This window comes from Delphinapterus leucas, chromosome 5 (assembly GCF_059928025.1).
Source record: "Delphinapterus leucas isolate spDelLeu-1000000601 "Yukka" chromosome 5, BTC_Dleu_Yukka2, whole genome shotgun sequence".
NCBI lineage: Eukaryota > Metazoa > Chordata > Mammalia > Artiodactyla > Monodontidae > Delphinapterus > Delphinapterus leucas.
In genome coordinates this window covers 107886978-107899865 of record NC_143133.1, presented here as the reverse complement: position 1 = coordinate 107899865, position 12888 = coordinate 107886978, and the positions used below count along the sequence as shown (strand labels likewise).

At 45.1% G+C, this 12888-nt stretch overlaps 1 protein-coding gene across 6 annotated transcripts in view; it reads left to right on the top strand.

Moving 5' to 3' along the window:
- The window catches only part of DCLK2 (doublecortin like kinase 2), a 157619-nt gene that overhangs the window by 129085 nt on the left and 15646 nt on the right, over window positions 1–12888 (top strand). For all 6 annotated transcript variants that reach the window (XM_022599727.3, XM_022599726.3, XM_022599725.3 and 3 more), the window contains 4 exons: window positions 1253–1372; window positions 1858–2004; window positions 9084–9217; window positions 9629–9706. In XM_022599727.3, coding sequence (XP_022455435.1) covers window positions 1253–1372; window positions 1858–2004; window positions 9084–9217; window positions 9629–9706 — 479 coding nt within the window. The remainder of the gene's footprint in view (window positions 1–1252; window positions 1373–1857; window positions 2005–9083; window positions 9218–9628; window positions 9707–12888) is intronic.

Sequence of the window (12888 nt, the reverse complement as noted above, 5' to 3'; positions counted from 1 at the left end):
ATTTTATAAAAGCTATATTTGAAAACCTAGAGTGTGTAATAGGGCAATTAGCAATTTTTATAGAGCATTTCCTAAATTCTAAAAAATTTATTATTACAGTTAATGAGGATTAACAAATATGACATCGTTGAGAGATTTTAATGTCTCATAATAAAATAGACCAGTTGTTGCTCATGATTCATGGGTTGGTGTATTGAAAATAATAATGCCGTGAGTAAACGTTTTGCTACAGTGCTGATCGCAACTGCATTACTCACCAGGACTGATAATCAGGTGGTGTTTTCAGAGAAGTGATGGTCCCCATGGTACTATATGTTTCCTGATTTCTGAAATACAAGATGATAAGGAACATCCATCTGGTGAATGATTTCATACCCAATCATAGAAGAAGAAAGTTTCTTTTTTATGAATTTCAACATGAAATTCAAATTCATATTGGTAATAGTTTAAAAACTAAAAATGTTTGTAATGCTAGAAGTTGTATCCCATAAGCATGCCAAATTTCCTTATATGCCTAGTCTTTATTTCTGAGTGTATACTGAAAGGGAAAAGTGATTCCAGCTGAACTGCAAAGCACAGTGTGGCGTACACAAGCTTTCATAGCATCACAACCTCTTAAGGTGTTAGAAATAAAGAAGAGACAGAAAGGAGTGTGTTTTATGTGCCAGATAGCATGCCGAGCCTTTTGAGGGATGTATTTTTTAAAAATAAATTTATTTATTTATTTTATTTTTGGCTGTGTTGGGTCTTTGTTGCTGCGTGTGGGCTTTCTCTAGTTGCGGTGAGCGGGAGTTACTCTTCTTTGCGGTGTGCGGGCTTCTCATTATGGTGGCTTCTCTTGTTGCACAGCATGGGCTCTAGGCGCGTGAGCTTCAGTAGTTGTGGCACACAGGCTCAGTAGTTGTGGCACGTGGGCTCAGGAGTTGTGGCGCACAGGCTTAGTTGCTCTGTGGCATGTGGGATCTTCCCGGACCAGGGCTCAAACCCGTGTCCCCTGCATTGGCAGGCGGACTCCTAACCACTGCGCAACCAGGGAACTCCTCGAGGGATGTATTGAAGTATGTCTTTCTGTTAGTTGCAATGAGGTGTCATGCTGACTTGTCCTGTCCCTAGGGACACCAGCTGGGCCAGGGTGTGGTTTGTCTCTGTTCCTTCAGTGTCAGATCTACAGCCTGCGTTGTCCTCCAGAACACAGGGATAGAGCAGAGGGTTCTGTAATTTCTGATCTACCTCTCTAAACGCTTTTTGACAGGAGCATCTGATTGAGAACGAAGTGTCGATACTGCGCAGAGTGAAGCATCCAAATATCATCATGCTGGTTGAGGAGATGGAAACAGCTACTGAGCTTTTTCTGGTGATGGAATTGGTCAAAGTAAGAGGATGGAGAGATTTCAAGAGAATTCATTGATGACAAATCCCAAGACGTACAATATTCTTGAAGGACCTAATTGGAAAAGTGTTTTGCTACCTTGAAACTTCCATTATTTATAATCATCAATTTTAGTGGCACTTGTGTCATTTTTTTCATCTATTCCAGGCTGATGAGCTTTCTTTGTTACCTTCATAGAACTGCCACTGTTGATGTTTTGGTTTGTTTTGCTTTTTAAAATATTTATTTATTTATTTATTTGGTTGCATTGGGTCTTAGTTATGGCAGATGGGCTCCTTAGTTGCGGCACACAGGCACCTTAGTTGTGGCATGCAAACTCTTAGTTGCGGCATGCATGTGGGATCTAGTTCCCGGACCAGGGATCGAACCTTGGCCTTCTGCATTGAGAGTGCAGAGTCTTAACCACTGTGCCACCAGGGAAGTCCCCACTGTCGATGTTTTGATATGTTCTTTTATGTGTCCTTTAGGGTGGAGATCTCTTTGATGCAATTACTTCTTCAACCAAGTACACTGAGAGAGATGGCAGTGCCATGGTGTACAACCTGGCCAACGCCCTCAGGTACCTCCATGCCCTCAGCATTGTGCACAGAGACATCAAGCCAGAGAACCTCTTGGTACGTCATCTCTGCCTTTTCTGTTCCAACTCAGGCCTCTCTCCCTTTAAAGTGACAGTAATTGCATGCAAATAATCATATGCAGACTATGACATTTTATTTTATTTATTCATTTATTTTTTGTGGTACGCGGGCCTCTCACTGTTGTGGCCTCTCCCGTTGCGGAGCACAGGCTCCGGAAGCGCAGGCTCAGCGGCCATGGCTCACGGGCCCAGCCGCTCTGCGGCATGTGGGATCTTCCCGGACCGGGTCACGAACCCGTGTCCCCTGCATCGGCAGGCAGACTCTCAACCACTGCGCCACCAGGGAAGCCCCAATGACATTTTAAAGTCTATACCAGCCCTGCAGATACGGGGCTGAGAGGATTTAAATCTAGAAAATCAGCCTGACTCAAGTCAATGACCATAAAATGTTAATGGATTTCTCGAATTGATCTGCACTTCTGCATTTACTGTTTACCAGACATTAGAAAACATATTTTCATTTACGATTTGATGGATGGTGCTAACTGAAGAAAGGTGAGCAGGAAAATTATTTTATGAGGCAAAAAATTCTGAAGAATAAATTGGAGACAGAAACAGAATTAGAGGCTTGTAGGAGACAGCAGTAGAACACAAGCGTTCGTTTCTGTGCAGGACGGAAGTTTGGAAATGATCTAGTCCGTTCATTTCAGCTCTACAGATATGGAAATTGAGACCCAGATATGCTAACTTTTCTTGTTTAAAAGTCTCATTTGTCCTGTTGTTCTACAGATGAAAGTCTTATTCTAATATGCACTCAGCTTCATAATCTGGTTCCAGTTTACCTTTCCAGCCTCTTCTCCTGTTACTCTCTTCCCTACCCATCTGGCCAGCATGGCACTCACCTTCAAGCCATATTTAACTCACCTCATGGTGGCCTTCAAACCAAACATTGCTAATGGGGACAGTCCTCATGTCTACATTGTAGAGAAATTTTAGAGAAGGCGATTTGGGAGTTCTGCACACACACATCTCCCAAACGCACACAGGACTCTTGGCTTCTCTGTTTCCACCTTTCAGGGCTGAGCGTCACCATCATCATCGTTACTGCTTGGCAGGTGAGCCTATCTGAGTCTCCCATATCGTGTGCATCCAAGCACAGGTTTCCCCGGGTCCAGAAGTTGGCGAAGACTTGACTTCCTCAGCAGCATTACGCCTCATTGTTGGTGTCCACACTGGTCTCTGTTTGCAGCATCCTGTCCCCCAGCAACGTGGCAAACACGTTCATCTTGTAAGATACTGAGCAAGGCCTGTCTCCTTTTTTTTTTTTTTTTTTTTTTGCAGTACGCGGGCCTCTCACTGTTGTGGCCTCTCCCGTTGCGGAGCGCAGGCTTAGCGGCCATGGCTTACGGGCCCAGCCGCTCCGTGGCATGTGGGATCCTCCTGGACCGGGGCACGAACCCGCATCCCCTGCATCAGCAGGTGGACTCTCAACCACTGTGCCACCGGGGAAGCCCGAGGCCTGTCTTCTTGATATCACCCCAGGCTCCCTGGGCAGAGTCAGTCATGGCCACCTCTGGTTTTTGCTGCACTTGCCGTGGTGCAGTGATTTTATCGTTTACTTGTCTGTTGTCTTCTCTAGGTCGTAAGCACTAACGGGGCAAGGTCTGTGTTTCGGTTACTTTATATCCCCAGGGCCGAGGAAGCACACAGTGGACGTGGGTAGATGGCTGGTGACTGACCACCATGGTCACCTAGGTCACCAGCAGCTGGCCCTCAAACACAAGTCTCCACAGCCTGCCTCATACGCCCAGCACGCAAATAACAACTGAATGGACTAGGCTTTGGGGCCGTCCTGGGGCTTTCTGCTAATCCAGGGTATCGATTTCGCCTTTTGGTTAATACCATTTGATAATTTCCAAGTGTCCACTTAAAAAGTATGTGAGGTTTTTTTTCTTACTGTCTCCTGCCTTGAGGGAATATGTTTCATTTCTGTTTGTTCCTATTAGGAAAGTAAACACCCCTGCTCTGTAAAACAAGATGTGTTATGTGAACTCTAAGGAGGAATGGAGGCAGCGGTAAGCCAGGCCCCTGGGTGGACGTGAGGGCGTGGGGTTCCCTCCTCTCGACGGGCTGCTTCTGCACCTTGCGGCTGCAGTCTGGGCTGGCCCCGCCCCTCCCCCACTGACAGAACTTGGCCGGGGGCAGAGGGGATAAGGCTTCCCCCCGCAGAGCCAGACACAGTGCCGAGGTGTTCACGAGGACGCCCCTGCTCTCCACGGCCCACGTCACCGCAGTGGCCGCTGTGATTGACGTTCTCTGAGAGCACGGGGCCACGGGGCCCAAGGACCAGTGGTTACCACAGTGCCCACGCCACCTGGCTCTGACTGCGGGGGCCCAGCCGGCGAGGAGGGTGGTGGAAGGGTGAGTGAGCTTCCCTGTAAACCCCAGGGTGCCCGTTTCCCAGCTCACTGATTCCGTTCTCACCCCATTTCCCCTCTTTTCCACTCACAGTTCCTTACTGTATGCAGAATCTCAGAAAACCGCCCCTCATCCTCTTCTGCTGTTACACATCAAGGGAAGATAGCAGTTGGAGACATCAGTCCCCGTTAGGATGAGTCTCAGAATGTAGGCAGGAGATTGGAATTGAGTGCCTCACCTGCCCCACCTGCCCCACCTGCCCCACCTGGATGAATGTCCGCCCCACTCCGAGACCTGCTCTAACCCCGCTGTGCTGCCCAAAGGGCAGAGAAGGGAGATGATAAAACTGATGTCGGGATGAGGCTAATGTGTGACATGAAAGGGCCGTGGGGTCAGGCTTTGGAGACCCTTAGCTGCGCATATCCAAGTAGAATATGTGCCTGCCTTTGGAAACCTAACTGGACCCCTCGGCTGATCCTAGATAGAGTCAGCAGGTTGGCGTGAAAAAGTGCCATCGAGGCACTAAAAGGAAATACACAGAGGGACTGCCAACGTCTTGCTACTTTAAAAGAGAATTGGGTCTTTGAACACCAGAGCATTCAGACATCTGATTTGCATCCCCTCCTCTGGCCGCAGTGTCATAATTTAAACCCCTGCCAGCAGAGATGTATGGGTCACTGTGTCAGGGAGCACAGGGGTGGCCATTAATGCCGTGAGTTACAGCCTGGCGGTGCCCTGTCAGAGTTAACTATGAGAGACCAGCGATAAATTCCACGTTTCCAGGAGTTCTGGGGGCAGGGGAGAGAAGAGGGTTGGTTTCTCATATTTGAAGTCCTGCTAAATCATGATGCTGACGTTTTATTTAGAGAGCTTGTGGCATTCACTTTGTATGTGGGATCTGCATTTCTCACATATTTCAGTTTTGCATTCTGAGAGCAACTTTTGACAGCATCTCTCAGCTTGTGGTGGGCCCTTTGAGCACCGCAGGGCTGGAGTTCTCACAGTGGTGGCTGTTCAGATCTCACTGAGAGTCTGCAGGCCGTGCAGGCTTTTAGACGCAGGAGGGTGCGGTGGACGGCAGTGGTCTTGTTTGGAGCCCCCCTTGGCTGCCTGCTCGTAACTTGAGTTTTCTGAGCCTCAGTTTCCTCATCTGTAAATTGGAGCAAAAGTTCTCTTCCTAATTGTCCAGCAGGGTGACTATAGTAGTGCAGTGAGACAGCATTTAGGAAAATATTGGAATGTCCCAAGTCCTGCGAGGATGCACGTTACTGGGGAGAACTGAATTCTCTGCCAGAACAGAAGGCCTTTGGAGTCCCTGTGCATTTAGCCACCTCTTTCTTAAAACCAGTCTCTTAAAGCCATTTGTGTGTGTCCGTGTCAGTTTCTTAAAGCAATGTCATAAATTAAAAAAAATGTTTTGGCTGCATTGGGTTTTTGTTGCTGCACGTGGGCTTTCTCTAGTTGCGGCGAGCGGGGCTACTCTTTGTTGCGGTGTGCGGGCTTCTCATTGCGGTGGCTTCTCTTGCTGCGGAGCACGGGCCCCAGGCACGCGGGCTTCAGTAGTTGTGGCACACGGCCTCAGTAGTTGTGCTCGTGGGCTCTAGAGCACAGGCTCATTAGTTGTGGTGCATGGGCTTAGTTGCTCTGCAGCATGTGGGATCTTCCTGGACCAGGGATTGAACCCGTGCCCCCTCCGTTGGCAGGAGGATTCTTAACCACTGCACCACCAGGGAAGTCCCAGCAATGTCATAAATGTGTGTGTGTGTATGTGTAGATTTATAGATGTATATATATGTATTTTTTTTTCCTGCTTTGAAGAGAATCTCCAGCTAAGACTTGAAATTTACTTACATTCTCTTCCACATATTTGCCTTTGTGTCTAGCATTGGGGAGAGATGAATCAGATAAAATATTATTATTCCAGGCTTGTCTGGCCCTTATGACACTTCCCTTTTGATGTTTAGCCAAGGAGTACCACTTGCCCAAACATAATTCAACGATTATAGACTGTTCAGTCCCTTTCTATTTATACTCCTGCATCTGACTCTGAATTCCTTATAGGGGATGTGAAAAACGGGACTTCTGGGACTTCGGAGTATCTGACAACACTTAAATACCCCTAGGCATCCCTAAATTGAATGTCTAAAATAAACACTGTTTTTAAAAAATGTACCTAATGAGTGTATTTTAAAGTTGTAAAAACAAAATGACATTAACAAAACTTTTTTTTTTTTTACTCATGATAGAGACATTTAGAATTATAATGTTGGTTATAATGTTCTTATCACTGCAATTACTCAGGGAATTTCTAAAGTCTGGGTTTCAGTAAATGCATCATAAATTCTAACTGTAATTCAGATTGTTCTTGTTAATGTTTATATTAAACATAACGGATGGAAAGTCGTCCTAAGACTAAGCATGACTCAGAACCTGGTTTCTGTTGCTTTAGGCTGAATCATTAGTAGCTTTTTTTTTTTTTTTTGCGGTACGCGGGCCTCTCACTGCTGTGGCCTCTCCTGTTGCGGAGCACAGGCTCCGGATGCGCAGGCTCAGTGGCCATGGCTCACGGGCCCAGCCGCTCCGCGGCACATGGGATCCTCCCGGACCGGGGCACAAACCTGTGTCCCCTACATCGGCAGGTAGACTCTCAACCACTGCGCCACCAGGGAAGCCTCATTAGTAGCTTTGAATATGTTTCTGCTGAGTTGTGGGCTGACTCAGAATGATAAATATCTGTGAGGGACTCCAAATCCTCATCATTAGTCCTGTGAAACTTGTAAGTCATAAAGATGCATGCTGCACATGGGTATTTAGTACATCAACATGGAAGCAGTTATTAAAATACTAAGGTGAAAAATACTCCTCTTAAACTACTGAGAACATCACAGGCTAGGAAGGTATTTCAGTGTCATCCTTAAAAAAATGCCTATTAAGGTGGTGGGGTCATTGGCATGAGGAAGGCCGGAGGTTCTTGATGTCTTTTTATTGAGGAGTTTATAAATCATCCCCCTCATTAAGTAGCAGACTAATGGATGATGTTGTAAACATGCTTATCTTGAAAAAACATAATTTGCTAAATTTTTCACTTCCTTTAGTAAGTAGTGGTTTAGATGAAAATCTGATTCAGTTCATGGTAGAATAATACAAGGAAACACAAACAAAATATGTTTAAAATGTAAAAGTAGAGGAAAGGTATGACGTGAGTACAGGTTAGGTTTTTGTAGTTATCCTCTGAAATTGAGTGTTTTCAGAATGGACGTCCAAGAGGCAAATGGACAGCTTGTTCAAGATCCCACAGTCAAATCTCAGTTTTGTTCTCACACACACTCATTTGCTTCTAAAACAATCCATTTAAAATGTAACTTTCATTGTAAACATTTTGGAAACTACTGAAAAGTATAAAGAAGAAAATTAAAGTAACCTGTAATGCTACCACCTAGAGATAAACAACATTTTGGGGTGTTACAGTATATATATAATTCTGAATATTTAAAAAAATTTTATGTAATATAGTAAATATTTCCCATGATTAATAATTTATTTGAAATGTGCTTATTAGTGACTGTATAATATTTCATTGTAGGGATTTACCATGATTTATTTTTTTTTGGTTATTTTTTTGTCTGTTTGGTTTTTTTTTTCAACATCTTTATTGGAGTTACCATGATTTATTAAGTCATTACCCTGTTGGCCATTTATGTTGCTTCCAGTTTTTAAAAACAGATGAATTCTGATATTGGCATTCTTGTGTATAACCTTTCGGTCCATCTCTGTTGCCTCAGAGCAGGTTCTTAGAAGTAGATTTACAGGATCAGAGGTTATGAAGGATATTAAGAAATTTACATATGGTTGCAGTGCTTTCTAGAAAAGTTGTTACATGTTCATCAGCATTGTTAAACCTTTTCCAAGATGATGATTTACCTGATCTAATCAGCCACTCCTTCTAGGAAAGGAAGGAACATTCATTAAGCCCTGATCTGTACTTCATCTCATTTCATGCTCACACCAACCCCGTGAGCCAAGGACCCCTGTCCTCCCATTTCACAGATGAAGAATCCTGCCCAGGGCGAGTGAGAGACTTTCAAAGGTCACATCACCAGAAAATGGGTGGAGTGGTTGGTTATGCAAGCTCAGGCTGTCTGATCCCCAAAGTCATTTTCTTTCTAAATTTCCAGGGTTCTCCCCTATGTAATATTTATATTCATCATTGTCTAGAGAACAAGTTCTAATTTTATTTTCTAAACTAAACATGCAAGTTGGAGACCACCTAGCGCTTCAGTGGACACTTCATAAACATTTCTGAGGCTCTCACATCCCCCCTCCCCGCCAGCGCTCAGGAAACACACAACAGAAGTCTTAGAGGGCTCTCGAGCCAACCAGGTAAGCAGCCACCTGCACTCCTCAGCATGCAGACATGTTCATTATACTCCTAGGTAAGGAACGTTTTGCAAAGGTAGAAATATTGTCTTTTTCCTATTTCACACAATCATGCAAAATCTCTAAAAAGAAAAATTAGAGCTTTAAGAAGCAACAAAGATAAACCATGCCGTTAATATCACAAGGAGAGATTTCTTTTGATTTGTTAGTAAATGTATCTGTGTCCTTTCTGCCTAATTCCAAAGGCCCCCCACCCCTTGCAATCACTGAGGAAAAAAAAAAAAAAAAAGACTTCTGATTATTGGCTGGTTTCTGTTCCAGGTGTGTGAATATCCTGATGGGACCAAGTCTTTGAAACTGGGAGACTTCGGGCTGGCCACTGTGGTAGAAGGCCCTTTATACACAGTCTGTGGCACCCCGACTTATGTGGCCCCAGAAATCATTGCTGAAACCGGGTATGCCTCCTGGGGGTTTGGGTTAGTGCTTTAACTTTGGGAAAGGGTATATTTTGCTGCTACTCCTGCTGTGTATTCACATGCCTCTTGGGAATGTGGAGGGCAGGAGAGACTGTTACCTGCACCATGATTTTGATCCCAGGAGCTTGAGTTTGTGCTCCTAGTTCCAAGAGCCCTAGGCCTGGACTTCTGTCCCAAGGCCAGTCTTGGAGTCCCCAAGATGGTGGTGAGGTTGGGAGAAGAGCAGACACATTTTGTCCAGAGGGTAATTCATTCCTCTACATGAAATGAGCAGTTTGGTACCAAAAGGCCTTTTTTCCCTAACAAACAAAGGCAAGTACTCCAGTAATGTGCAGGGTTCCTGGGAGTAGTATCACTGTTTCTCTCCTCCCACCCACTTTGTTTCCCCAGCTATGGCCTGAAGGTGGACATTTGGGCAGCTGGCGTGATCACGTACATACTGCTCTGTGGATTCCCACCCTTCCGAAGGTCAGTGGCTCTTTGAATGACAATATTTGAATTGTAAACCCTCTCCCTTTGATCAGGAAGCAGACATTCTACTTCTGGCAATCAGGACCAGAAACTGCTCAATAAAAATGTCAGTTAAAAATTACACAAACATACCTTTCACTTTTTTATCTTAATTTACAACCTATTAATGTATATTCCTTGTCCACACTTTTGATGTGAGGCCAAGGCCTTTGCTTTGTGTTTGGTCCCCTGAGTTTCCTGCGGTCATTCTTCCGTAAAACACACCCATAGTCCAGTGTCTATGATTTCCATTCTCAGTCTTTTTCAAGAGGAATAGATTTAAAGATCCTTGTGAAGCAATCTGATCCTTCCAGGTAAGCCTTTTTCTAGTTCTTAAGAGTTGTCTTTTCTACTTAATTCGACAGCAGTTTTTTGGTTTGGTTTTTTTTTAATAAATTTATTTATTTATTTATTTTTGGCTGTGTTGGGTCTTTGTTGCTACGCACATGCTTTCTCTAGTTGTTGAGAGTGGGGGCTACTTTTTGTTGCCGTGAGCAGGTTTCTCACTGAGGTGGCTTCTCTTGTTGCGGAGCACGGGCTCTAGGAGCACTGGCTCAGTAATTGTGGCTCACGGCCTCTAGAGCGCAGGCTCAGTAGTTGCGGCGCATGGGCTTATTTGCTCTGTGGCATGTGGGATCTTCCCGGACCAGGGCTCGAACCCGTTTCCCCTGCATTGGCAGGCGAATTCTTAACCACTGTGCAACCAGGGAAGCCCCCTCAACAGCAGTTTTTTTTTTTGGCAGTACTCGGGCCTCTCACTGCTGTGGCCTCTCCCGTTGTGGAGCACAGGCTCCGGACGCGCAGGCTCAGCGGCCATGGCTCATGGGCCCAGCCGCTCCGTGGCACGTGGGATCTTCCCGGACTGGGGCACAAACCCGTGTCCCCTGCATCGGCAGGCGGACTCTCAACCACTGCGCCACCAGGGAAGCCCTCAACAGCAGTTTTTAAACAACTCACTTTGCAAAGCATTCGACCTAGTTCTTGTAGAAACAGGGAATTCTTTCTTTTTAAATTTATTTTGTCCGTTCACATAATATTAAGTAGAATTACAAATACTTTTGGCATAAACAGAACTGGGAACAGCAGATTGACCCTTGGTGACCCTGCACCTCGCCTGGTGGCCACACATGGTGTTTGGGTGTGTGCTGGGGTCCACAGAGTGCACTCGCACCCAGCAGTCCATGACTAGGGGGCGTGTGGGGCTTTGACACAGCATCTCTTTTGATCAGTTCTGTCTCCCTCTTTGGAGCAAATGAACACTTTGAAGCAGAAGTTCATCTAATGGTGCATGTTTGATTTTCCTCTGAGTTTTCTTGAATGCTCTTTTCCTTTTAATCCCTTCTTTGTTCATTTTACAACTCTTTGTAGAGTAGCTCCTGTGGGCCAGGTACTATTCTAAGTGCTGGGAATCGAGTGGTGAACAAAACATATTCTCTGAGGCCATAGCGTTTACATTGTAGTATTCGGTCAGTAAGTGAAAAATAAGTTTATTCCATTACCCCCCCCCACCCCGCATTTTATTGTGAAAGCTTTCAAAGTTGAAAGGTTTATCTTTTTTAAATGATCAATTTTTAATTGAGTTGAACAGGTTTTTTTTTTTTTTGGCTGACACTAAACACAAGAATGACAGAGATGTCCGTCTCTACTTGTGAGAGCCTTCTGGTGTAGATACATCACGAGAATGTTGATCAATCAGAATAACTGAGCATATGAGGTCATGCTAAGTTGGGGGCTAGAAATCACAAAAGGTTTCGTGAAAGATATGACATTTGCGTGGGACCTTGTCCTTGTGGCATGGGTTACGTTTCTGTAGGTGGAAAGTTCTTTCCATCTGGCCATCAACATCATGGTTTTCCATCAAGATCATTGCTCAGGTGGGTTATACAGACTGTAGGATTACTGGACGTATCAGCTTTTGCTGAATAACAAACTTCCCCTAAAGGCAGGGGTGGAAATCATTCTGTGAGTCCATTGAGCAGTTCTTCTGCTCTGGGCTGGCTCAGTGGGGGCGTGAGGTCCAGTGTAGCCTCACTCATATGCCTGGTAGTTGGCTCAGTGTCAGCTGGGAAACAGATATGACTTGGCCATGTGCCTTTCAGCGTCCGGTGGGCTAGCATGGGCTTCACATGATGGTGGATACAGGATATCCCAAAGCAGCCAGAGCACTTTCCAAGTCTCTGCTTGCCGCACATTTCTTCATTGATGTCCCGTTGACCAAACGAAATCAAATAGCTAAGCCTGGGGTAAATGTGGGAGAAGGTTAAGTGTGTACATGGAGGGGGATCATTTGTGGCTATTTTTACAGTCACACTGTGCCCTGGCTGGTTTCAGTGATGACTTGTTTTGGGAAGTAGTCAAGTGGTTTGTTTTTTTTTTTTGCGGTTACGCGGGCCTCTCACTGCTGTGGCCTCACCTGTTGCGGAGCACAGGCTCCGGACGCGCATGCTCAGCGGCCGTGGCTCATGGACCCAGCTGCTCTGCGGCATGTGGGATCTTCCCGGACCGGGGCATGAACCCGCGTCCCCTGCATCGGCAGGTGGACTCTCAACCACTGCGCCACCAGGGAAGCCCCTAGGGTAGTGGGTTTTGATAGCAAGTAATTCTAGGACCACTTACAGTAGAGTTTCCCTCCTTGGTTAACCCAAGTTAAGAGCAGTTGGAAAAGGGTATCAGGGATCAGTTGTAGAGGAATGTGGGCTCACAACTCCCTCTAGTGTTGCCACTTGCCAGCGCAGCCTGGGAGTTTTTTCTTTGACTTTGCTTTTTACTTTTTAACAAAAGTGAGACTCAGATCGAACAACATGTATCTATTGTGACTTGTTATCCAATGGACAGCAGCAGCTTTGCGGGATCTTGGGATAAGTCTGGCTAATCAAAAGCAGTAAAACTACATTCTGAAAGCTGCTGCCTTAGATGTTATATTCAGAAGCTGGTCCTACAACTCTAGATAGCTTATTTTTGAAAATGTTTTCCCTCTTTCATACCGTGTTGTGATGAAAGAGAATCTGTTATGTTAAATACGAGTTACAGAAACATCTTCACAGCGTACAGAGACATTCTGGATAGATTTTATAACCTTCTATAATATAAAATATATTTATTTTTATATATTTTATATATCATATATATATAAATTATGG